This window comes from Anabrus simplex, chromosome 1 (genome assembly GCF_040414725.1).
Source record: "Anabrus simplex isolate iqAnaSimp1 chromosome 1, ASM4041472v1, whole genome shotgun sequence".
Classification (NCBI taxonomy): Eukaryota; Metazoa; Arthropoda; class Insecta; order Orthoptera; family Tettigoniidae; genus Anabrus; species Anabrus simplex.
Window position 1 is genome coordinate 1,586,310,402 of NC_090265.1, and position 26,906 is coordinate 1,586,337,307.

At 38.6% G+C, this 26,906-nt stretch overlaps 1 protein-coding gene across 4 annotated transcripts in view; it reads left to right on the forward strand.

Annotated features, from left to right (window-relative positions):
• LOC136858571 (phosphatidylinositol 3,4,5-trisphosphate 3-phosphatase and dual-specificity protein phosphatase PTEN) overlaps positions 1–26,906 on the forward strand; it is a 516,439-nt gene that overhangs the window by 49,214 nt on the left and 440,319 nt on the right. For all 4 annotated transcript variants that reach the window (XM_067138224.2, XM_067138225.2, XM_067138226.2 and 1 more), the window contains exon 2: positions 8,756–8,885. In XM_067138224.2, the coding sequence (XP_066994325.2) occupies positions 8,756–8,885 (130 nt within the window). The remainder of the gene's footprint in view (positions 1–8,755; positions 8,886–26,906) is intronic.

Genomic DNA, 26,906 nt, shown 5'->3' on the forward strand with positions numbered 1-26,906 from the left:
TGTGCTTCTACAAATTCTCTGTATGCAAAAATGCACAAGTGTGGAGGATATAGGAGAATAAATTGATGTAGATATCTCATTTTTGCTAGTGTGACTTATAAGCTTATTCACAGGGATCAAAGATACGCAATTGAAAGGAATCGTTTCCGGTTTCTGTACCTGCAGACCCTTTTTTAAGTAACAAAGATGAAACAGGACACCGGACAACTTTCAGAAATGTGAATTCCAGGAATGCATACAGAACAAATGTAAACAACCTTTCCCTATTCCACTGCCCCCTGAATATTGTAGCGGATCAACCTCCCTAGTAGATAGTTTTGTCTTTGAAAATAAGCTTTACCTCTCTCGGTATTTATCTTCATGAACTGGATATCAGGGGGCCGGACTTTGCATTAAACTTTACCTTTGTCGGTATTCATCTCCATGAAGTAGATAGCAGGGAATTTTTAGGAATTGAGGATGCTAAGCTTGTCTCAGAGGATAGGCCTAACTGGGCATAACCACCTGATTCTCTTTCTTGGGATTAGGACTGGACAGGTGAGGATTGAACTAAGGTAGATCTATATCTTTTTCTGTCTACAGTGAATAATTCACCACCAACAAAGAAATTCCCAGCTGACTTACACCAGTTCACTTTCAGTGTTAATGTGTTGGGGTTGAAAATATAGGTTTTGAACCATTGTATGGGAAATTCAGCAAATGTTTTGGATTTAAATGAAAGGAATATGGGAACATGATTTAAAAAATGTGGAAAATTGTTCAGTTATAGCAGAAGCACAAGTAGTCTCCAGTACTTATCATCTGAAGCATGTTCATCTTTTCCTAGGTGGATGTTCATCTATTGACATTACTATCCCTAGGATATCGGAGTCAACACTAGAATACCTAAAAGCAACAGAATTAACCAATAAACTCGTGAATTCAATTGTGCAAGATAATAGGCCAGTCAATATAATCTCGGATCATGGTCTTAAGAGGTTTTATGGGAAGCTCCTGGTTCAAACACAATCTCCCTTGTAGAGATACAGTACCATAACAGAAAAAATTGTGTAGTTCTACAATGTTGAAAAGTTGAAATTATTACACGAACTGAAACAGTGAATTTATTATTAGTCTTACTGGGGATTTTTGGACTTGGGTTTCTAACCATAGCTTCTTAGAGGTTACAGTGCATTGGATTGACTCAAAGTGGAGACATTTATAGTTCAGCAATACAAGTTCAGCAGGTCACGGAGAGGTACTGCACCTCTACATGCTCTGGGAATTTGACAGTGTGTGACCAGGCGAGTTGGCCGTGCGGTTAGGAGCGCGTAGCTGTGAGCTCGCATCCGGGAGATAGTGGGTTCGAACCCCACTGTCAGCAGCCCTGAAGATGGTTTGCTGTGGTTTTCCATTTTCACACCAGGCAAATGCTGGGGCTGTATCTTAACTAAGGCCACGGCCGCTTCCTTCCCACTCCTAGCCCTTTCCTGTCCCATCGTCGCCATAAGACCTATCAGTGTCGGTGCGACGTAAAGCAAATAGCAAAAAAAAAAAATTAACAGTGTAATATGAGAGTGGAATTTAGAAAATAAAGTTTTGGAATTTGTACTAACAGTTCCAGAAACATTGTTCTTGGAGTTGAAAAAGCAATATACTATCATTTTCACTGCGGTGCCCGTACTTTACAACTAAGTGTAGCTAGAATGTTAAGGGTCTTTGATGGATATTTTACGTGCAAAATGTGGGAAAACAGTGGGTCATTTAAAGATAACCCTTATCTAGAAAACCAGCTTGATAGGAAAGTAAAACAACTGGGTCTTGAGCGATACAAATTGAGGTAGGTCATAGTAACTAGGTGGAATAGCACTTATTTGATGATTGATTGTCTCCTGAAAGCTAAAAGGGGAATTACCTATATTATATCGATCAACTCTTCTATATATTACCACTAAATACAGTTGAATGGAACATGATGGAAAAATTGTCTACTTAGAAATATGTGACCTTGACAAGTGTTGTATTGTTGCCAGAAACACTTAAGAATCACAGCAATAAAATACGTGAAAAGATTTTGATTTGTGACTGTGAAAACCTTAATTGACATTTAATGTTCTTAAATTCTTCTTACGTCGATCCTGGGTATGTAGGGGCAGCACATAAAGTTTAAGAGGACCATGCATCAAGTAGAGGATGTTTACTTTTGGGTGTAAGGGTGATGAAGATGGAAATTGAAGTTTGAAATTCTTTCCATTTTTCAGATGACTTTGCAGATCCTCTGAAATGGTGGAAAACATGTTCTGGCCAGCTTTCTCATCTTGTTGGTTCAATGAAGAAGTTGTTTCGCATACCAACTACCTCATTTCTCTGTGAGCATATTTTTAATTATGCTGGAATTTTTGTTGTCCAGTGTCATGGAATGACATTAGTACACGAATAAGCTTGAATGGAGTTTTAAAACTAGTAAGGGTCATAATCTATATGCATGAAATAAGAGTTTTGTCTGTACATTGTTCAGAATTTGAAAAGAATGGTATTTCTGTATCGGTCATGTCCACAGTAACAAGGAAATGCACTTTTTACTTTTCCGTAATTTCTGTCTGTATATATGTACATGCATCACGAGAAACGGCTGAAGAGAATTTAATGAAAATCTGTATGTAAAGTCGGGCTATAAATAATTTTATTCATGCTGAATGAAATGTGTGGGTTACTGTAGTCACGTCCTAGTTCGTGAACCATGGGCAACGGCTGAGTGGCCTAATAAGTGGTCCTGAGAGTCGAGATATCAGTTGCTATGGAATGGGGGTGGGCTTCTCGGACATATTCTGAGTCATGGCCCTCCTTGTGCTCAGGCGGCTTGGACTATACAATCCACCGGTGGTCCATAACCCATTAGAGGAGAGATCCTCACTTGGACTATGTGTAAGTAGGGTAGCATCCTGCTTCTTGAATTTACCAAGCTCAGAACATTTTAAGCAAGCCTCGGACCTATGGGAGTAACAGAGTCCCACTCCCATCTGACAGGCGAGAAAGTAGAACTGGCTGAGTCAGCTAAGAGGATGCATCTGGATGTGCTAGGAGTAAGTGATATTCGGGTAAGGGGAGATAACGAGGAAGAGATAGGAGATTATAAAGTGTACTTGACGGGTGTTAGAAAGGGAACGGCAGAGTCTGGGGTAGGGCTTTGTATCAGCAATACCATTGCATGCAACATTGTTTCTGTTAGGCATGTAAATGAGCGAATGATGTGGGTAGATTTGTCAGTTGGAGGATTTAGGATGAGAATTGTCTCAGTGTGAGGGTGCAGGTGAGGATGAAGTTGACAAGTTTTATGAAACATTGAGTGACATCATGGTCGGGTTAACAGCAAGGATAGAATAGTGCTAATGGGCGATTTCAATGCGAGAGTTTGGGAATAGAACTGAAGGATACGAAAGGGTGATTGGTAAATGTGGGGAAGATATGGAAGCTAATGGAAATGGGAAGTGTTTGCTGGAGTTCTGTGCTAGTATGCGTTTAGCAGTTACGAATACATTCTTCAAGCATAAGGCTATTCACCGCTACACATGGGAGGCCACGGGTACCAGATCCATAATAGACTATATCTTAAACGACTTTGAATTCAGGAAATCTGTTAGGAATGTACGAGTTTTCCGGGGATTTTTCGATGATATAGACCTCTATCTGCTCTGTAGTGAACTAATTATCTCTGGGCCTAGGGTAGGGAAAGTGAAATCTGTCTGCAAACGAATAAGGGTAGAAAATCTCCAGGACGAGGAAATTAGACAGAAGTACATGGATATGATTAGTGAGAAGTTTCGAACAGTGGACAGTAAGCAGGTTCAGGATATAGAAAGAGAATGGGTGGCATACAGGGATGCTGTAGTAGAAACAGCAAGGGACTGCCTAGGAACATCTTTGTGTAAATATGGGAAAAAGCGGACATGTTGGTGGAATCATGAAGTGAGAGCAGCTTGTAAACGTAAAAAGAAGGCTTATCAGAAATGGCTCCAAACAAGTGCCGAGGCAGACACGGATTTGTACACAGATGAAAGAAACGGAGCGAAACAAATAATTGTTGAATCCAAAAAGAATTCGTGGGAAGATTTAGGTAATAACCGGGAAAGGCTAGGTCAAGCAGCAGGGAAATCTTTCTGGACCACAATAAAGAATCTTAGGAAGGGAGGGAAAAAGGAAATGAACAGTGATTTGAGTAATTCAGATGATCTCATAATAGATCCCAGAGAATCACTGGAGAGGTGGAGGGAATATTTTGAACATCATCTCAACGTAAAAGGAAATATTCCTGATGGTGTTGCGAACAGCCAAGCTCATGGGGAGGAGGAAAATGATGTTGGTGAAATTACGCTTGAGGAAGTGGAAAGTGCGGTAAATAAACTCCATTGTCGAAAGCAGCATGAATAGATGAAATTAGACCTGAAATGGTGAAGTATAGTGGGAAGGCAGGGATGAAATGGCTTCATAGAGTAGTAAGATTAGCATGGAGTGTTGGTAAGGTACCTTCAGATTGGACAAGAGCAGTAATTGCACCTATCTATAAGCAAGGGAACAGGAGTTATTGCAGCAACTATCGAGGTATCTCATTGATTAGTATACTAGGCAAAGTATTCACTGGCATCTTGGAATTGAGGGTGCGATCAGTTGTTGAGAGGAAGTTGGATGAAAACCAGTGTGGTTTCAGACCACAGAGGGTCTTGTCAGGATCAGATTTTCAGTATGCGCCAGGTAATTGAAAAATGCTATGAGAGGAATAGGCAGTTGTGTTTATGTTTCGTAGATCTAGAGAAAGCATATGACAGGCTACCGAGGGAAAATATGTTCGCCATACTGGGGGACTATGGAATTAAAGGTAGATTATTAAAATCAATCAAAGGCATTTGTGTTGGCAATTGGGCTTCAGTAAGCATTGATGGTAGAATAAGTTCTTGGTTCAGGGTACTTACAGGAGTTAGACAAGACTGTAATCTTTCACCCTTGCTGTTTGTACTTTACTTGGATCATCTGCTGAAAGGTATAAAATGGTAGGGAGGGATTCAGTTGGGTGGAAATGTAGTAAGCAGTCTGGCCTATGCTGACGACTTGGTCTTAATGGCAGATTGTGCCAAAAGCCTGCAGTCTAATATCTTGGAACTTGAAAATAGGTGTAATGAGTATGGTATGAAAATTAGCCATTTGAAGACTAAATTGATGTCAGTAGGTAAGAAATTCAACAGAATTGAATGTCAGATTGGTGATACGAAGCTAGAACAGGCCGATAATTTCAAGTTGTGTGTTCTCCAATAATGGTAATATAGTAAGTGCGATTGAATCAAGGTGTACTAAAGCTAATGCAGTGAGCTCGCACTTGCGATGAACAGTAGTTTGTAAGAAGGAAGTCAGCTCCCAGACGAAACTATCTTTACATCGGTCTGTTTTCAGACCAACTTTGCTTTACGGGAGCGAAAGCTGGGTGGACTCAGGATATTTTATTCATACGTTTGAAGTAACAGAGATGAAAGTAGCGAGAATGATTGCTGGTACAAACAGGTGGGAACAATGGCAGGAGTGTACTCGGAATGAGGAGATAAAGGCTAATTTTGGAATGAACTTGATAGATGAAGCTGTACACACAAACCGGCTTCGGTGGTTGGGTCATGTGAAGCGAATGGAGGAGGATAGGTTACCTAGGAGAATAATGGACTCTGTTATGGAGGGTAAGAGAAGTAGAGGTAGACCAAGACGATGATGGTTAGACTCAGTTTCTGACGATTTAAAGATAAGAGGTATAGAACTAAATGAGGCCACAGCACTAGTTGCAAATAGAGGATTGTGGCGACATTTAGTAAATTCACAGAGGCTTGCAGACTGATCGCTGAAAGGCATAACAGTCTATAATGATAATGTATGTATGAATGAATTGGTAGTTTAGGGGAAGGCCTAAAATCCAATTCTCAAATATTTATATTATTAGGGGTCCTATCAATAAATGCTACACAACTAAAATTACATTAGCCTGCAAAATAAAACATTTTTTGTGCGGTAAAAACGAAACTAGGTGGGTTTTATGAATTTCTTAACACAGAATTCGAGAAAAAAAATTAGTTTTGGTGAATCATGTCTCGTTTGATGGCAATTTTACAAAATATTATTTTGTTCTTACGTAAAATTGTTGATACTTTATTGATTAAATTTGATGTATTAATGTAAATTTCAGCTTGCAAAACGTAATCATATTTTTCATGCATTGAAAACACATAAATGCTGCTTTGTAAGCAAGTAGATAGTATGTATTATATTTTTAATGTATATTGAAATTCGTGAAACTGAAGCATAAAGCGCCTATTTAGTTTCGACTGTACAGTTGCTTTTAAATTCATATAACCGTACCTTGAATAACAATTACATGGTTAAACATACATAGTTTTGTTACTTACATTATGTGCAGGTTAGATTCACACCTCTGTCTTTTCCCGTTTTCCGTGGAATTTCCGGGTTTTTGAAGTTCTTGAATGATCCCTAGAAGGGTCGTCTCGTGCAATCAACCAACAGTAATCGGCCATCATATTCACATCCCAACGTCCCTGATAGCGTCGTTCTGCATCTTTGAGATCCTGGTGAAACCTTTCACCTTGTTCTTCACTGACAGCTCCTAAATTTAGAGGGAAATAATCCAGATGCGAAGCTAAGAAATTAAGCTTAAGGTTCATATTACAACCGAGTTCCTTAAACTTTACCAACATTTTCCTTACAATTTCTTTGTATTGAGGGTCCTTAATGTTGCCAAGGAATTTAGTCACTACATCTTTGAATGCGTTCCATGCCTCTTTCTCAATTTTGGTCATCGTGTCTGTGAAAATTTTATCCTTCATCTGTTTACGAATCTGTGGTCCATCAAATACGCCTTCTTTGATTTTTGCATCTAATAATGAGGGAAATTTAGTGGATAAATATTGGAAGCATAGGCTACTTTTATCTAATGCCTCGACATACAGTTTCACAATCCAAATTTGATGTGCAAGGGTGGAAGTAGAATTTTTTCACGGTCAATAAGACCTACATTCAAGACATTTTTGGATTCTGGTTGTAGTTGTTTCCTTTCTGTCCAATGCACTGTATCCCAATGTTTATCCCGTGCCCTGCTATCCCATTCGCATAGGAAACAGGGAAATTTTGTATAGCCTTTTTGTTGTCCCAGCAACAATCCAATGATCTTCAAATCACCGCAAATTTGCCACCCATGCTCATGATATTTAAGTTTTCCAGGCACCAACTTAAAGGTCTCATTTGTTTCAGACATTTTTGTGGAGTGTGCAAGTGGACGGATGCTAGAACATTTTTATTATGAAGCAAAACAGCCTTTGAACGTATTTTGGAAGAGTCAATAAAAACACGCCAGTTACTAGGAAAAACTCTTTTTCTCCCAATCGACGTAGAAAATTTGAAATATCCGTTTAAAATACAAGTTCATCTTCTTGAGTATAATACTTTCGGACTGTTATCTTTGAAAGGAAACTGCTTTATCAGTCCATCATAAACATTGCATAAGGGCTGGGGCTTTTAACACGTCTGATTATTCAAGTGGTCTAAGATGAAAGACAAACTCTCAACTGTCTTATCTTCAATCCTACATACCTCGCGGTCTATTGCGTATCTGGGGGAGTTTGTTATGAATTTACCAGGAAATCCTCAACTACAAAATGAAAATATAGACAGCAATAAACCTATAATAAAATGCAAACAATAACAAATCAAATCACATAATTGTATTCTAAAAAAAGTTGCGTGAGAACATCTCTCAACATTACATCTTACGAATTCATGCAGATATTAAAACACTGAATTGCGTCAAAACTAGACGTGATAGGAAAAAAGTAGCATCATTTTCGGAATCAGGGCAGCAATTTCCATAAGAATGGCATATTTTCTATTTTACCGCAAAATCATGTTGGCTAGTGTTATATAGAATTAAATTTCTGAACATTTATGTCTTATAAATTTTTACCGTACTGGCTATGATAACACATATATTCATGTATTTGTATTTTTGTTGCTAAGTCCATATCAACACCGAGCCATGAGAAAATGGTTTAAGAGAGTTTAATGAAAAAATGGTATGTAGATTCGGGGAATAAGAAACTACAGTCTAAACTATAAACAATTTTATTCACCCTGGATTGTTCTAGGTGTTCGTCTTGCTCTTTTTCCCTAGCACTTTGCCTCCAGTATTTATCTTGGAATTCTATTCTCCTCCATTCTCTTTAGATGTCCAAACCACTTTAGTTTATTCTTTTCAACTCTCTCATTTAGCTTTCCTATCCCAACTTCCTTCATAACATCTTCATTTTTTACTCTGTCTTTTCTTGTCTTTCCTATCGTACTTCTTAGGAATTTCATCTCACTGGCTTGAATTCTACTCTCTTTCCTGCTAGTCAAAGTCCAAGTATAAGTTCAAATAAAAGAATAAAAATGAAATAATTTGATCTTGTTAACAGTGCTTTAATATAGTTGGTTATTTTATTACCTTTTGCTACATTGTGCATGTACAGTTAAAATTATAATTTGTTTTTTTGCTCTAAAGTGTTAACATTTTCAAAACATTAAACTTTTGTTAAATAATTGAAATTTTTAGTCAGTTGACAGCCCTAGAATGAACCTTTCATGTATTGTTTCCTGTGTATAAATAGCTGCATTATTTTAGATATATATTGACAGCTTGTATACTGAATTTTGTCTTGAATAACTGTATATTTTTTTTTCCTTAACTTGTGTTCAGATATCAAGAATAACTTGATAGCCATGGGGTTTCCAGCAGAAAAGTTGGAGGGAGTTTACAGAAATCATATAGATGATGTTGTTAAGTTCCTGGAATCTAAACATAAAGACCACTACAAAATTTATAACTTGTGAGTAGCTAATGATTATTCAGTGGATAGGTGTTGTCTTCCTGGCTATTCAGCTGTGGTCGTGTATTAATGAATTTCAGTGTTTCATCTACTTTACAGCAGCCTTGTTGAGAAAGTCTGTCAATCAGGTGAAAAACTACCCTCTTCTTAGAGCAGTGCAGAAGCAATCACTACCCAGTCCATTTTCAAAAGTGGTTCCTGCACTGTCGTGGCTATTTTCACATTTTGTTTTATCTATGTACTTGTAAATGCTATAGTACCTATTATTATAGATTGTTTTTAAATAGCCTACCTTACAGTAAATAGATTCCAAAAAGGTGATTTGTCCTAAGAAACTCTTTTCCATTCGTTTTCAAATATGAATGCCTACACCATTTATAATTATACATCTTTGTGAAATATATATGATGTTAAGTTCCTGGAATCTAATATATATATTGTACCAGAAAATTATTTATTTAATGATAAGCCATGACTAGTTATTTCGGAGAGTTTAAGATATCTCAACCACAGGGCACATTGGGTGTAGACCTGGAGCTGGGTACAGAGAGAGGTCCTAACTACAATGAGTTCAGATTTTTATAATACTGAATGTATTCACATAAGCTTCACCTTACAGTTGTGCTGGTTACAGTGAAGTTGTCTCCATAAATCCTCATTGTTGAACAGCGACCCAACCATGGAAACAATTCTTCGTGTTCAGCAACCAAACCATGGAACCACGATCTTTTGTAAGCAGCAATGGTCGTCGTTGATTCTAGGTCTCGGCACGGGGTAATCAGTCACTGAATGTGTTACGCGAGTTACCACATTTAACAGTCCCCCGAGTATCGGAATGATTTCACGTAAACCACAGCACTTCGTAATCGTAACATGTTATTTAATTATTGACTCAGCTCTGACTTGGAACCAGAATGTTAGTTTGGCAAAATTAAGTTGCACTTGTGTGAAGAAAAAATATTGTGGTAGTTTCCCTACACAAAGAAAAAAAAACAAAGTTCGAATCCCTTCACCTGCGTGGTCCCTTCCCACTAAACTGGAAATTAACACTGTACTTTTGCACTGATAACTGCACAGTTTATTCCTATTCGCTTCAGAAAATATAGGGCCGATTGCAGAAACGATGACTAGTTTTAAGCCTTAGACAACGTCTACCTAAACAACGCCTAAATCAAGCACAATCTTCCATTTGCATAAACAGTGTTCAGCCAATGTTTAACTAGACATTGTTTAAAGTTTCAATATTGGTTTGAAAATGGAGATAGAAGTATCTTTCATGCAACTCTTTTCTTGTCGCAACCAATGAAATTTGTTGGTGCGCACCCCGAACGCCAGTCAGCTGTTTTGTCTTCCTACACATTACTCAAATATGGCTAAGCATGAGCATGATTTGCCCACAGACAAGAGTATCACTTTCGGTGGAAATTAAATCTCGTAATTATTGACACTAAAGCGACACGCCACTGTCCGGGGAAGTGTAGCTTCGATTATAGTGTTGTTACAGTGGGTGTAATCTACTCATAAATACGGTAGCTTTGACGAAGGGAAGATGAAGCAATAGTAATATGCAACTGGGTGTGTTGTACGGGACATATAGATGTAGCTTGCATACTGGAGATTGTAGGTTCGAAACACATCATCGGCATCGGCATCCCTGAAGATTGTTTTCCGTAGTTTCCCTATTTTTACACCAGGCAAATACTAGGGCTGTTATTATGGCCACGGCTCTTCTTCCCGAGTCCTCCTCTCTAAACAATAATCACCTTGTGAGTTGGCTGTGCAGTTAGGGGCGCGCAGCTGTGAGCTTGCATCCGGGAGATAGTGAGTTCGAATTCCACTGTCGGCAGCCCTGAAGATAGTCGCCACCATCACCACCACTTGCCTTTTCCTATATCATAGTTGCCGAAATCTTATACACATATATATATATATATATAAACACCATATACAACCTACTTTTTAGTTTTCACTATTGTGTGTGTATACTTGACAGTAAATATCAGTGAATCTCTCCCGGTTGATGGATGTGACAGCCCTCTGACAATTGGGACAAGTAATTCTGATATGTTTGTAGTCGAAGTGACCTATAATTACATGGAAACTACCCCATGTATATAATAAAATATATTGGTTGCCAAGAATTGTATTCAAGTTGATAGTTACCGGACTGTCCCTGTGTCAGTCTCAAGAAACAAGTCTCCTGAAAAGCGAAACCTTATTTTAAGATCTATCTCTCCATACGTGTCAAATGAATTGCTGCAATTTAGCAGCGGGCCACCCACACAGAGGACGTCGGATTAACCTTTCTTCCCGGAATTGTCTCGACATGATAATCCAAATTACATGTTTCATGGTAAATAACCTCTGATTGTGATTCACTCCTCTCATTTGAGGTTAAACAGTGCTCTCGTCAGTGTTTAAACATGACCGGTTGAATATCGGTTTTAGACAGTGTCTAAGTGATAAATAACGTCTCTGCAATGCGGCAGCCATACTTAGGCATTGTTTAACCGTAGACATCGTCTAAACACAGTTTCTGCAATCGGCCCATAGTGTCTGATGGAATAACTTTAACTTAGAATGATTCTTAAATGTTCTATAATTTGTAATGAAGTTGAATATCTGCACTGATCGATCAAAAGCACTTGTGGGATGAATTGTCAATTAGCAAATCACAGTTCAAATGGAAATATCACTAGTAATTACTCCATTGTACACGAATATCTGAAGCGATCTACAACTGCGCTCATGACATCAAATGTCTATTCGCAAAGTACTATTCACTTGGAAATAGTATTTATAATTCACTTGGAAATAGCATTTATAATTACTGCATTCTACATGAAGCACTTATTATTAGCAAAGTTCAATTCACTTGAACATATCACTTATAACTACTGCATTCTCCACAATGTCAGAAGTGAACTACTAGAACACTTGTAATACAAAAAGTCCATTAGCGAAATATCTGAATATTCTATCAGTCAAGTTGTAATTTTAAAGTTTTCAATTAAATTCACTTTGAAACTGTCCTGGCATATGTCACACGTGTAAGTATTGGTTATTCTGTGTGATTCACAAGTCCTGGAGTCGAACTCGAATATTTACAAGTTCCTAATCGAGGTTCTGCTCACTGAAAATGTGTAAGTTCTGTAGCACTGGAATTATTCTATGTCCAAAAGTTTGCACTTCATTCGGACATAGTCTCATCTTATAGGTACGTCTTCGTTACATGTGGTGAACTAACATCGTTGAGGTGTAGACTGCTGTTGAACTGTTGATGAACTGCTCAGAACTGATGACAGTACCCAGAGTAGTGGCCTGATGTAATATTTTACAAAGTCTTGAATATCTCTGTAATCCCTGGATCGATTTTGGAGAAATTGACATGAGCAGATGTTTGGAATGTGCACTATAAGATGCCATTGTTTCCGAATCAGTATCTCAATTGGTTTAGGATTTAGAAAATATTCCTGAATGGATGTATCGAGAATGTATGACGCGACCTGTCCTTAACAAGCGCTGGCTGGGCGATGACACAAGCAGCGTTGTGCGGGTCGATTACTTGCTCCTGTGAAACTTTGTTTCTGTGAGTGCTTGAGCAGTACACAGGCCAAAACTTTTATCAGTTCTTAATGGTGTTTAGTATTTACGATATACTCTATGTATGATCAATCCTGGTACAACATATTATATATTGTTGAGAATATGAAGGAGATGACGTATGCTTTCAGTATAAATTAGAGTATAAATATAAAAAAATTGTTTTGTGTCAACTTACTATCACCATCTTCATTTGAGATATGCGCCTCTGCGGGTTGTCTGAGCTTGATGACTACACAATGTTATTCTTATAGATGACAGAAAATTTCCAAATATTTACAAAAGGAATGCTTCAATGACTAGAACTTTGCCTTTTTAAGATTGTAATATCTTTCCAAAATGAATAAATTGTCAACAGTTCATATAAGTAAATCACATCTAACTGAACATGGGATGATACTTACTAATTGACCAGACAACAGAAAGTAAAAGCCATGGCAAAATAAGGAAACTGAACCAGTAAAGATCACTTGGGAAGAGTCTGAGGAGGCTGATAAGAGTAAACTAAGCAGTCTAATATTACGATATAAAGAACAATTACAGTCATGGAAAACTACCTAAATTTAATGACATACCAGTGGATAAACAATTTGATGAGTATGTAAAAAACTTTGTGATATTTCTAGCAAAATAGAATTTCTTTCTGGTGCAAAGCACCCAGCTAGAAAATACTACGAGGCTAGAAAGAAAATAAGAACTTTAAATACACAAAGAAGTTATGGTATGTCTTCCAATCCAGCAAGAATATCAAGCGAGACAGAGAAAAGCGGAAAAGTACATACTTGTATCAAATAACACAATATAACTACACTGACTTCGCAAATGTCATGGGATAGTCACCTAATAGCGTGTGGGGCCTCCTCTGGCCCTGCGAACTGCAGTGAGACGCCGTGGAAGTGAGTCGACAAGTCCCTGGTAGTCCTCTGGACGCAGCTGACACCAAATTGTTTGCAGAGCGGTCGCCAATGCTGGTCTGTTTGTGGGTGCAGGATCTATGGCATGGAGCCTGCGTTCCAGGACATCCCAGATATGCTCGATAGGGTTCATATCGGGGCTCCTGGGTGGCCATGGCAGTCATTGGACCTCCGCTGCATGTTCCTGGAACCATTCCCGGGCAACATGGGAGCGATTTGGCAGCGCGTTATCATCTTGAAACACCGTAGAACCGTCTGGGCGCTGGAAGGCCAAAAATGGGTAGAGATGGTCTCCGAGCAGCTCAACATACAGCAGTGTACCATTCAAAGTCTCTTCCAGAACAAGTAGGGGGCCCATTCCATACCAGGAAAATGCACCCCAGACCATAACAGACACACCAGCGCCCTGGACTACACCTTCGAGGCATGCGGGATCCATCGCTTCGGTGCCGCCCATCGGCATGCGCGTCGTCGTGCCCGATGACATTGGGTTAACAGTGGCACCCGTGTGTGGCGCCAGCTCCTATACCCTGTAGAACCCATGTTCCTATGGATTGTCCACTGGGAGACATGTCTAGCACGGTCTGTGTTGAATTGAACCTATTGCCATCTCAGTTGTTGCCGGTCACGGTCATCGAGGGTGGCTGGACGGCCGGTTGTTCGTCTGTTGTGGACGGTGACACCCGCATTCAACAGTTCGCGATACACCCTGGACACGGTTGATTGTGTGAAGCCGAATTCCTGCACCACTTCCAAAATCGCACTTCCCATCAGTCGGACACCGACCACCATACCCCGTTCGAACGGTGTCAGCTCACGACGACGTTCCTTGTTACACCTGTCGCATGCACATCCACTGTTCACAAGGTCTCCTATACAACTGCCGCTGGCACAGGGGGCGCGTGGTGCACAGACAACACACCTGCGCATCAGTGCTCTGCTATCCCATGACATTTGTTCAGTCAGTGTATTGTAATCAGACACTGAAAATAATGAGAGGGGAAACGGAAAACAGGAAAACATTCTGTAAAATTAAAGAAGATATTATGTGCCAAAAGTTATCTGAACTTTTTTCAACACCAAATGACAGTACAAAATTGGAGTATACCTCCGCCATTACCTCGGCAGAAAAGGTACAATTAGATGAAATTTACGAAGCAAAGATTACCAAGGAAGAAATTATTCAAGCAATATCTAAGATTGAAGTCAACGCGGTCCCTGGTCCTGATCGTGTTGGCATGAGAACAATCAAAGCATATACACTCATGTTCATAAAATCCAGAACACCTTGAAATACTAGAGATAGGAAGTTCATATTCACACGACAAGTGCATTAGTATGTTCTGAAGAAATGATTAGCATTTGAATCATGTCAACCGTCAGGTTTAAGGTCCACATCAATATGGAAGAAAGAAAGGAAACTTAAAGGGGTCCACCTTTTCAATACAATAAATGTTATAGTTTATTTATAACATATATTTACAACTTGGTACTAGTTTCGACGCTGTTTGGCGTCATCTTCAGCCAATATCTCGATGCACCACCACTGACTGGTAAAATGTGCCTGCGGCTCTTGTTGTCGCTATAAACCGAAGGTAATGGATCAGTGTGACTTGAGCAGACATGCAGGATGCCTCGCAGATGTATGCGAGAACTGTATCGTTAAATGAGTGAGTTTGAAAGAGGGCGCATTATTGGCATGAGAGAACGTGATATATCCATCCAGGAAATTGCTGCTCGTGTGGGACGAAGTGTGTCGGCAGTGCAATGGGTGTGTACAGAATTTTTCACAGAAGGCCATAAAACACGACGAGATGGGTCTGTATCATTAAGTTTACATAAGGAGTATTTTATTACACCACCTATTCAATACAATTCATTCCACTGTTGCGTGGTCAAATGAACATAGAAACTACCAGATTTTTAAGGTACATGCTTCGCCCCTCTTTTATAGGGCATCATCAGCCTTATTTAATCCTAAAAACAAAATTTGGTCTCTGAAGACCTTATCAAATTTACATAAATTGCATTGATGAACTCTTAATAGTATTGGCACTGTGGATTCATTACATTTACATTACGAAGATATTAGATAAAACATATGTACACATACTAAAATCACTTTGAAAATTAAAATGTTCGTCTAAAAGAATTTTGCAGCATATTATTTCTTAAAAATAATTCATGTCTGACTCTGAAATGGATCCTTTTCGTAAAAAGCTTGAACAGTATGTAACGCTTGGGGACCAGAATCGAACCCAAGGCTTCAATGGGTAGGAATAGTATGATAAAATATATAAGTTGAAGTTGAGATCTGTTTTTAAAAAACAGACGAGTTCAAAATACGTGGTGAAATTGAAGGTGATACGGATTAAGATATGTTGATATGTTGGGTAAAAACTGTTGTATGATGAGAAGTGCTAGTAGACATTGGAGTGTTGACCAAAAACACTGCTAAGACTATTCGTAAGAGTGACTGATAGGTCCATTGACAATCTCATGAAAACGGAAATGCCCTTTGAAGATGTACATGTCCGTGGAAAATAATGTGGTCATTCTGTAATGAACCATAAGGCAAACTTGATAGCGTGTGACTAGATTGTGTATGTTTGACTGAAAATATTTGGTGTATAAAAAGGGGTCCTTAATCATTCCTCAAATTTAATGTACATCCTAATATTTCAGCAGTGTTAGTCTGTTTGGAGTTCCTACTTCTAGTGTTGTATCAATGTGGTAAAGGTGGTGGGACCCGCTGTCGGTGGGGGACACAGACGAAGAATTCACCCACCATATCCCCTGCCTGTTGTAAGGGGCGACCAAGGAATGATCAAATTAGAACCATGAATCTACTTGCAATCAATACCACTATGTTAGGTACCCTATAGGTTTGTGATTAGTAGCAATAGAGTACATTGCCGGCTTCTACAGTACCTGTGATTCGTACCCCTATATGTGCGACACCATGGTTCTGCCTTGCCTATGCTTAGTTCCCACTATGTGAGGAACACCACGGGATAGTGCGGGTCCCTGTGGTTAGTCCATGTATGTGAGGAACGCCATAGGTTTGCGTTGCCAGGATGGGTTTGTGTTGCCTGTAAATAGCACCGCAGTGAGCGAAACACCATAGATCTGTGTTACATGTGCAAATTTCAGTACCTGCAAGTAGTACCATAATGTACCATGAGTCTACGCTACTTTTGATTAGTACCGCAACATGACAAATAGCATGGTTCTATTTTTCTAGCGATAAGTACCATTTTGAGGGGCCAATGACCTGGAGTTTGGACCAGTTTCGACTACAAGCATCATCGGTTCAGTATTGTGCTTTAGATGCAGTCCTTGGTCCCTTGGTTAGTACTACTATTATTTAACACTAGTTTCTGGGAATGTTAGGCCTTGTGGGTCGGATCCAATGATTGTTTTAACTTCATATCCATCCATTCATTCTTCGTCCTCACATTTTCGAATCTGGTCAGTGGAATATTCTGGATTTTTAAATTGTCATACCGTTTCATCTCATTTTGTACCATTAGGGGCCAATGACCTAGATGTTAAGCCTCTTTAATAAACCACAAGCATCATCAGCATCAAAGGTTGTGAGGAATTCTGAGGGGGAGGGGAGGTAGGCCGATGCTAATGTAGGAGGGGGGTTGCTTGGAGGAGCAAGTGTAGGTTTAGTATTTAGTGAAATAGAGGGAGTTTTTGATTCTGAGGATTTAAATATCCCAGGAACTCTATTATGGCTTGGATTGACCGCATTTAATAACTTTGGCATTAAAGTATGCAGTGGACTTCTGACGTCAGTGTCGTCATTAAGGTTTCGATCTTCATTATATGTCTTATCCAAAACTCTCTAATTCATTTAAAAGTTTACCTTAGCCCGTATTCCTGATTATTATGAAATCTTTTTCTATTGAAATGAAATGGTGTCCAGTTTCTTTCATATGCGTGCTCACTGCCGAATATTTATTATGTTTTTCTGCATTGAAATGCTCCATGTACCTTATATTAAAGCTTCGTCCTGGTGTCCAACATAGGAGATTCCACCCTGAGAACATGTTAATCTGTAGACACCTGAACCTGAATATCTATTGTTGTTGTAATTAATCTTATTATAATTGAGTATGTTTGGAGTTGTGTTGATCATTCTAAAGGCTATGTTCATATTACATTTAGCAATGGGTGACCCAATAACGGGCATCCTAGCTGATATCTACATGGACTTGATTGAACACACAAAAATAAGAACTAATATCAAAGGAATTTGTTTTTGTTTGAGATACGTAGATGACACATTCGTAATAATTGATAAAAATGTCACCAATAGTAGCAAAATCTTAGAAAATTTTAAATAATATCGACCCTAACTTGAGTTTCACTAAGGAAGATGAAGACAAGGGCTCCTTAAATTTTTTAGACATAAGGGTCACCCGAGCCAATAATACTTTTGATTTTCAGATATATAGAAGGCCTACACATTCTCCGATAACTATAAATAATTCCTCATTACGCCCCGGTTCCCAGAAACAGGCATCTTTTCATAGTTTAATATACAGAACATTAACAATACTTCTTTCCCCTACTAACTTACAGACTGAGTTAAACTACATAAGGAACCATGCCAAACTTAATGGGTTTAAGGTAGAGATGGTAAACCACTTAATTTATAAAATAAAAAACAAGTTATCCACAAATCTTATACCCAACAAACCTAAAAGAACTAAATACGCCACTTTCACATATAATAGCCCAGTTGTCCACCAAAATAGAAAAAGATCTCACAATAATCAGGAATACGGACAAAGGTAAACTTTTAAATGAATTAGAGAGTTTATATATCTTTTCAAATAAGACATAAATAATAAAGATCAAAATCTTAATGTCGACACCGAAGTCGGAAGTCCATGCCTAAGTTATTAAATACTATCCACTTCATTCCATATCGATATTGTAATCAAGATAACAATTAAGTAAAGGTTCCATCTGATCGATACTTTTCTATTATTTAGCCTTCGGCTAATTTATGTTATTAAAAACTTGCAGAACATGTTTCGATTTTCCATTCGGAATTGCTAGGTGGGCAATAATTCCATTGTGGAGATTTATCTCCCGTATGCAGTTATCAGACTGTGCCTCTTATAATGGGCTTCTGATAAGTTCACCTGCATACACCCCAGCGTCAGTGGGTAGGGTCCGACACATCCCACTCTGATGAGTCTAGTGTCAGACCTAAGATGAAACGCTGGTTAATAGAGGAAACGCCTGAAAAGTCTTACATCTGATCTGTTTTTTATACACGATCTAGTCACACGCTATCAAGTTCGCCTTCTGGTTCATTACAGAATGACCACATTATTTTCCACGGACATGTACATCTTCAAGGGGCATTTCTGTTTTCATGAGATTGTCATTGGACCTATCAGTCACTCTTACGAATAGTCTTAGCAGTGTTTTTGGCCAACACTCCAATGTCTACTAGCACTTATCATACAACGGTTTTTACCCAACATATCAACATATCTTAATCCGTATCACCTTCAATTTCAACTCGTCTGTTTTTTAAAAACAGATCTCAACTTCAACTTATATATTTTATCATACTATTCCTACCCATTGAAGCCTTGGGTTCGATTCTGGTCCCCAAGCGTTACATACTGTTCAAGCTTTTTATGAAAAGGATCCATTTCAGAATCAGACATGAATTATTTTTAAGAAATAATATGCTGCAAAATTCTTTTAGACGAACATTTTAATTTTCAAAGTGATTTTAGTATGTGTACATATGTTTTATCTAGTATCTTCGTAACGTAAATTTAATGAATCCACAGTGTCAATACTATTAAGAGTTCATCAATACAATTTATGTAAATTTGATAAGGTCTTCAGAGACCAAATTTTGTTTTTAGGATTAAATAAGGCTGATGATGCCCTATAAAGGAGGGCGAAGCATGTACCTTAAAAATCTGATAGTTTCTATGTTCATTTGACCACGCAACAGTGGAATGAATTGTATTGAATAGGTGGTGTAATAAAATACTCCTTATGTAAACTTAATGATGTACAGAGGTGCCAACTATTACGGACTGTCCGTAATTATTACAGATTTCACCTCACGATTACGGAATTATGGTCAAAGGGGAAATTATTACGGAAAAACTGACATTATCACAAAAATAATTTTGTACGGAAAAAAGAAAAGGACAAATTTTTAATGCTTTCGAGCCTTTCTCTAAAATCGTCCTCGTTTCAATGCGTGTTAGTTGGCAACGATACTTATTCGATTGTGACTTCCTTTTGCTACCCATAAGCGTTGTAAAATTCATTGTGAATGAAGGAGGTCAGCTGCTCTTCTCCTTCAGTAATGTTGTATTTGCTGTATTAAGTGTACCTGACAGTCGACAGAGAGATAGTGAGGCCTACATTAAGTACATCAGCACTGGAATCGCTTATGGTTCAGGAGACGAAAATGCCATCACAGAAGGAATGATGCTTCAAGAAAAACTGCACTGAAAGGCAGCTGCTGCGTGAGAAAAGGCTACAAGGAATGTTTTATGACAGAACTAAGAGGTTGTGTGCGAATGTTATTGTGCAATTGTGCAATATGATATGATATACTGTTGAATAGATTGCTAGAGGGACAAGCAAAAACCCAAACCCCATAGCACTACAGCCCCTTGAAGAACCTTGGCCTACCATGCGACTGCTGCTCAGCCCGAAGGTCTGCAGATTACGAGGTGCCATGTGGTCAGCACGACGAATGCTCTCGGCATGGGATTCACTTCAAGGTATGGCAGAGGTCATCAGTGATTTCAGAGGTTAGTTTTATATTTTCTCGCGTCTGGTTAAATGTCAGAATGGCTAATATCATGTAAATTTATAGCGAAAAGGTTATCAATTTTCTACTGGCGCTTGATATATGTTTTCATGGTACATACACAGTTAAGTTAGGTTAGGTGATGCTGTTTGAGTAAGAAAACTGAAGCATTTGCCACAAAATGCGACCTTCGGTATAATTTTCTCGCTATGTGCACTTGCGAGCTCTCTCGCTGACATTCGAAGGCGATGTCGGATTCTATTAATACCCGTCAACTGCTGTTCCGTAAAGAAAATTAGAAATGAAAGAGAACATGTTTTTGTAATGAAATGCCGTATGGCTTTTACTCCAGGGAGTGTCCGAGGACATGTTCGGCTCGCCAGATCCAGGTCTTTCAATTTGACTCCCGTAGGCGACCTGCGCGTCGTGATAAGGATGAAATGATGATGAAGACGACACATACACCGAGCCCCCAAGCCAGAGAACTTAACCAATGATAGTTAAAATTCCCAACCCTGGCGGGAATTGAACCCGTGACCCTTGTGACCAAAGGCCAGTATGCTAACCATTTAGCCATGGAGCCGAACCATGTTTTCATAGCAAATACGTAAATAACATGGTCAATAGCAGTTGTAAAGGCTAAGTAAATGATCGCTTTAATCTCTACTCTGAAATTAAGTAAGAATGCAGTACACCTCATGATATGGCAGAGCACATTACTAATTTCGGATGTTAGTTCACCGGACGAGTTGACGGTATGTTTAGGGCTGCACAGCTGTGAGCTTGCATCCAGGAGATAATGGGTCGAACCCCACTGTTGGCAGCCCTAAAGATGGTTTTCCGTGGTTTTCCATTTTCATTCCAGGCAAATGCTGGGGGCTGTACCTTAATTAAGGCCACGGCCACTTTCTTTCCACTCCTAGGCCTTTCCTATCCCAGCGTCTCCATAAGACCTGTCTGTGTCGGTGCGTCGGTGCGACGTAAAGCCAATTGTAAAAAAAAATCAGATGTTAGCTTATATATTCTCGCACCTGGTTAAATTTCGGAGAGGCTATTCCCATGTAAATTTATAGCGAGAATGTTATGATTTCTCTACTGGCAGTTGGAATATGTTTTCATGATACATATAGTACGGTTAAGTTAGGTTAGGTGACACTGCTTTTATAAGGAAACTGAAGCATTTGCCAGAAAATGCTATCGATCCTCTTCGGTACCGTATCATTTTCTCATTATGTGCACTTGTGAGCTCTCTCATCGACATTCAAAGGCGATGTCAGAGTCGATTAGTAATACCCGTCGACTGCTGTTCTTTTTCATTTTGAATTTTCTCTTAGAGGATAACACATTTTCGTAATAAATACGTAAATGACGTAGCTGATGAGCAATTAACTCGTAAGAAATAAAGGCTGAAGTAAACGATCGCTTAATTTTAGTGTTATATACCGAAATTAAGTAAGAATGCGATGCACCTTGAGGTATGGCTGAATGCATCACTGATTTCGGAGAATAGTTCGTATTTTCTCGCGTATAGGCTAGTTAAATTTTGGAAAGGCTGTTCCCATGTAAATTTTTTAGTGAGGAGGTTATCATTCTCTGCGTGCGCTTGAAATATGTTTTCATGATACATATACGGTTAGATTACATGACGCTGTTTGAAGAAGAAAACTGGAACTGGAACTGCCATCCAGTTCCCGATTTGACATGCCCCACTTGGACGTATTCAAACATTTGTTATCATATGGCATTCCCTAGACAAAGTAATATCAATCATTGCTTTATGTACTATATGTGAGTGTATTGTTCAGCTGAGGATGACCTGAAATTGGGGGTCGAAACCGGTACTGTAGTATAATAATTACTATAAACAAGTTTTGATAAGGTGGAATTCCTTTCTTATTTATAATTATGTAGTTCGTCAATACGGATATGAAGATTATAGATTACTATAAATTTTTGGCCATTATGAATTCCCTCTATAATGGACTTCTACTGTATTAACAAATCATTTGTATGCATACTAACATACTGTATCTCTTCTCTGTAATATTGCAAATGTCCATGTATCTGTCATAATTATGACCCTTTTTACTGGTTTCACTCTTTATCCTTTTGTTTACTGTATAATATCCATTGTTGATTTTTTGTACCTGCCATTTGTTTTGTTTTGGACTTGGTAATCTTTGTCGAGAATCTGCCTTGAATTCAAAGAAGCATTTGAAATAAAATAATATAATGTGGCCATCATAACTGTTTATTCTCTTTGATAGACCTGACGCACATTTCTATATCAGATGTATTTCATTGCTTTATTTTTATTTTGAACAAAAATTAAAATCTTAGAATACAGAGACAGAAAACTGTTGGCAGGGCAAATGTATTAAGTATTGAAACTCGTGTAGTTCAACGTTCCCTAAGGCTAGTATACACCTAGCGACAAAGTCGCGGGACATTGTATGGGGACAGTTATGAGACACTGTCCCTAGACTGTTGCGATACAATATCCCGCGTCCACATCTATAGAGCCAGTTGCACCACAGGAATCGGCGCGAAATGGCGCAAGAATTTGCTTTATGTGCTTTTAATGTGGTGAATCTTTTTCTCCATCTCGTGAATGGACATAGTGAACTTTTTAGCCAGAGACTCTATTGCTTCCCTCTTTTTGTCTCTGTTTTTATACTCGGTAGACATAACATCCCAAAGACAAGGGAGGGTGTGTAAATCATCAATGATTTTTAGAATAGTTTCCATCGCTAAACAACAGAACACGAAACAAAACACCAACACGTGGCGTCTATCTGCGCACTGGCATCGGCGAGTCCCGGGACTTTGTCTCGCTACACGTCCTGACCACATCATGTTGCGCAACATTTGTATCATGTATCCCATTTCGAATGGGAGACCTGCAAACATGCAAGTTTTGTATCGCGACAGTCCCAAACACAGAAAAAATGTCGCAGGACATCCCTGGGACTTGTCGCGATACACGTGTTCCGCAACTTTGTCGCGTGGTGTGTACTAGCCTCTAGAATACAGAGACAGGAAACTGTGGGCAGGGCAAATGACATATTAAGTATTGGAACTCGTGTAGTTCAACCTTCCCGATGTAAGTCAGAGCTAGTGTTAGTTGGTCTTGCTCGACTGCGTACTGTAATGTGCTTCTGTACATAATTTGTTAAGAAGGAAGCCATATTTTCCAATGTCGACTTAGTTAAATGTAATTTAAAAGCTTTCCAGTCTGTCAAACACACCATTCCAATATAAATTATAACACTATAACATACCTGTAAAAAATTGTGGTCAGCAAAATTGTGTGTATTTTTTACAGGTATGTTATAGTGTTAAAATTTTTATTGAAAGTCCCGCCGTTTAACACTTTTGGGTCCCTTAAGGGTAACCCAGCTACACCTCGGCCCTGAATGCCTTTCCACCAGGAATGAAGGTAGTAGTCATTTCGTTTACCCACGTTACAGCGTTTACAGTGCTCGCGTAGTTTAAGAGAGTCCCATCTACACCTGCCGTTTAACCACGCTCGCGTGCTTTAAGAGAATCCTGGCTACTCCCGCCGTTTTTCCGCGCCTGGCTACATTAAGATAAGTAGGGATACTCCCACAGTTTACCAGCGCCTGGCTACATTGAGATAAGTAGGGATACTCCTGGCGTTTACCCGCGCGTGGCTACTTTAAGATAGGCATGGATACTCCCGCTGTTTACCCTCCAGTTCATCTGTGGGTCTGTGAAGAGCGGCTGTGGCCTAATGATTGAATTCAACATTTTAAATGAAATTCCAAATTTTAATAAATAATAAGAGAAATATTAAATAAGAAATAAGAACTAATTAGAGACAAGATAGTAAGATCCAAGCAGTAGAAATTAAATTTTTAAGAACATTGGTTAAAAAGATAAGAAGAGATAGAATTCAAAATATTAAAATCAGAGAAGAGCTAAATATAGAACCATTAGTACATAAGTAGAGGCATGATTTTTTCGCATTAACGATAAACGCGACAGAAAATATTTTGAAGCGATTTTGCGATATCTTTACGAATCATATGTTTCTGGTTAAGAAAATACAGATATTATGTTCGTGAATTAAAGCGAATTAAAGTGATAAGGCCATTTTAAAGCGAAATTCAATTATTTCGCGATAAGCACGATATTACAGCGAAATCTGTAGAGAATAACGAAATTGACATTTTGTTCCAAGATTATGTGTGAAAAGAAAAGGAAGAGCGAACAAAGATTCATCAACAGGAAAGAAATATGTTATAATTAATGTTCTGGAAAATCTCTTTAAGACATGGTATCAAAGAAAAGGGGTTGGCTCCAGGCTTCTTGCCAAACGAAATGTTTGGAATGTTGTTCTTGCTGGCTGGTAATCGCACCCCAACCTGACTCCTCACGGCATTGTGCAATCCTGTAATCCCTAATGACGTCTACAAGCAGCACAATTGACTGGTGTAATTCGGCTTCGTGGTCAGGTAAAATTAAGAAAGTGATCACAGACAGTAGCGAAGATGGGTCGCTCGACAAGTGCGGTGCACAGCAGAGCTAAACAGTTTGCGAGTGAAGGTTTGTACGTTTCGAAAGCAATATTTTAATGTGTAGATTTTGTTATGTTCGTACTGAGTGGGAGAAAATAGTCTCAAAACATTGTTTTAAAAATAAGGAACATTCAGAACGTAAATTTAGCACTCCAACAGTGAAACGGCAGGCAACAATGGAACTCTCATTAGATATGAAAAAGAAAGCTAAGAGTGAAAAAATGGAATTTATTCACGAAACAACAGCGAAGTTACTCAAAGCCAACATCCCGCTAGAGAAGGTAGACAACCCTGCAGTCCGGAAATGGTTTCAAAAGTATGTACCAGGACTATACAGCCCATCAATTAAACTTCCACAATCAAGGATTAGTGATAGTAAGACTAGGTTTTCTAAGACCTCTTTCTGATAAAGATTTTTCTTTTTTCTATTGGTTCGGATTTGGAGACCTTCCCACAGCCAAGCAATTAAGGAAACAATGATTAATTTTAGAATTTCATTAAAGCGAAATTAAAGCGATACGGCAATGTCCATTTCGCGAAATAACGCGAAATTTAGTATCCTTCTCGTGAAATCGTTCAAAAATTAATGCGAAAAAATCATGCCTCTATACATAAGATACAGAAAGCAAGACTGAGATGGTTCAGACATATAAAAAGGATGGGAAATGAACGGGTAGCAAGTAGGGAATGGGAAAGAGAAGTTAAGGGAAAGAAACCGGTTGGAAGACCGAGAAGAAGGTGGATGGATCTGATTTGGAAGGACATTAGAGAAACTGGATTGGATGTGGCGGAAGTAATGGAGCAGGAAAAGTGGAAGGGCAGAAAGGAGTGGAGGAGGCTTGTTAACCACACCCGGGCGACTGGAGCGGAACATTGATGATGAATAAAAGAAATCAAGATGCAAAAACTAATTAAACGAAGAGGCAGATAAAATAAAAGAACTAACAAAAGAAATAAAAGGCTAAACATTAGTTTACAAAGGATATAAACTCACAATTCACATGCGACGGAAGTAGGAAGTAACGAATGTAACACTGGATACACGACTCAATCGTACGAATGGAACCGTTAACTTTGTGAAGCCCAGGCCGGTTCAAGAGGACAACCACCTATTAAGTACCATAAGTTTGTTTTCTTCACACCCATTTTACACTTTTCACTTATTAACCCAAGTTTCTCACACAACCTCATTTTTTCCATTACAGATTGGAACTTCATTGACAGTTTCCACTACGGTCACTTACAGTTTACCGTGCACATGTTACTTCTCTAACACATCTTCTCAATTTTATCGCTGCCCTCCCGACCATTTAAAATAAGGCAAACACACCTGGCCAACTTTAGAAATAATCTTCGAGAACACGACCACTAAATTGAGAAGAAATTGAGAATGCTGCTGTTCTAAAATTTTAAATTCATCGGCGTTTTTCGATCACTTATCACGTACATTTCACCTGGCACATTGTCTCCTCTCAAACTTGGTTTATCAAGCTTTTTCGCTGCCCTCCTAGCCATTCGTGGGATGGTGTTTCTACAAAGACAGATTGTCAGCCTGAATTTTCAACACAGTGATTTTGTCCTGTTTTTGAATTGTTATCAAATTAAAATATTTTTAGTCTAAGAGGTCTGCAACCTCACTTTTAGCACTTATTGTTTTGTTTCTGTCTGTTATATTTTATTTTCTTAGGTTTAGCACATTTTTTTGGATTCGGTTATGTTTTATATTAACCTTTTGTGTCAGTGAGTTATTTATTGCTCCATCTAGCGATGTAAATATTGTATATTGTTATTGTTTTTATTTCCATCTGTCTCTTTTGAATTCATTTATGTTTTTAACATATTTTTAGCTTGTATTATGTAGATTACTTTAACCTCCCCCCTTATTTCACTGAATATGCTCAAACAAGTAGAAACATGTTTGAATTTTATTGCTCCATCTAATGATGGAATTATGTTTTGTATTTAATTAGGAGAATGCATTTAATTTTTACCTTTGTAAAATGTAACACTGGGTCAGGTAATATTAGATTGAAACAGCATTTTCATGACAATCACCTTCATAGAATTCTGGTTCACTGACCACATCAGAAACTTCACCAGCTTTAGAAACTATGTCTTTATAGAACTGTAGTTTATTCTGATTTTTCCA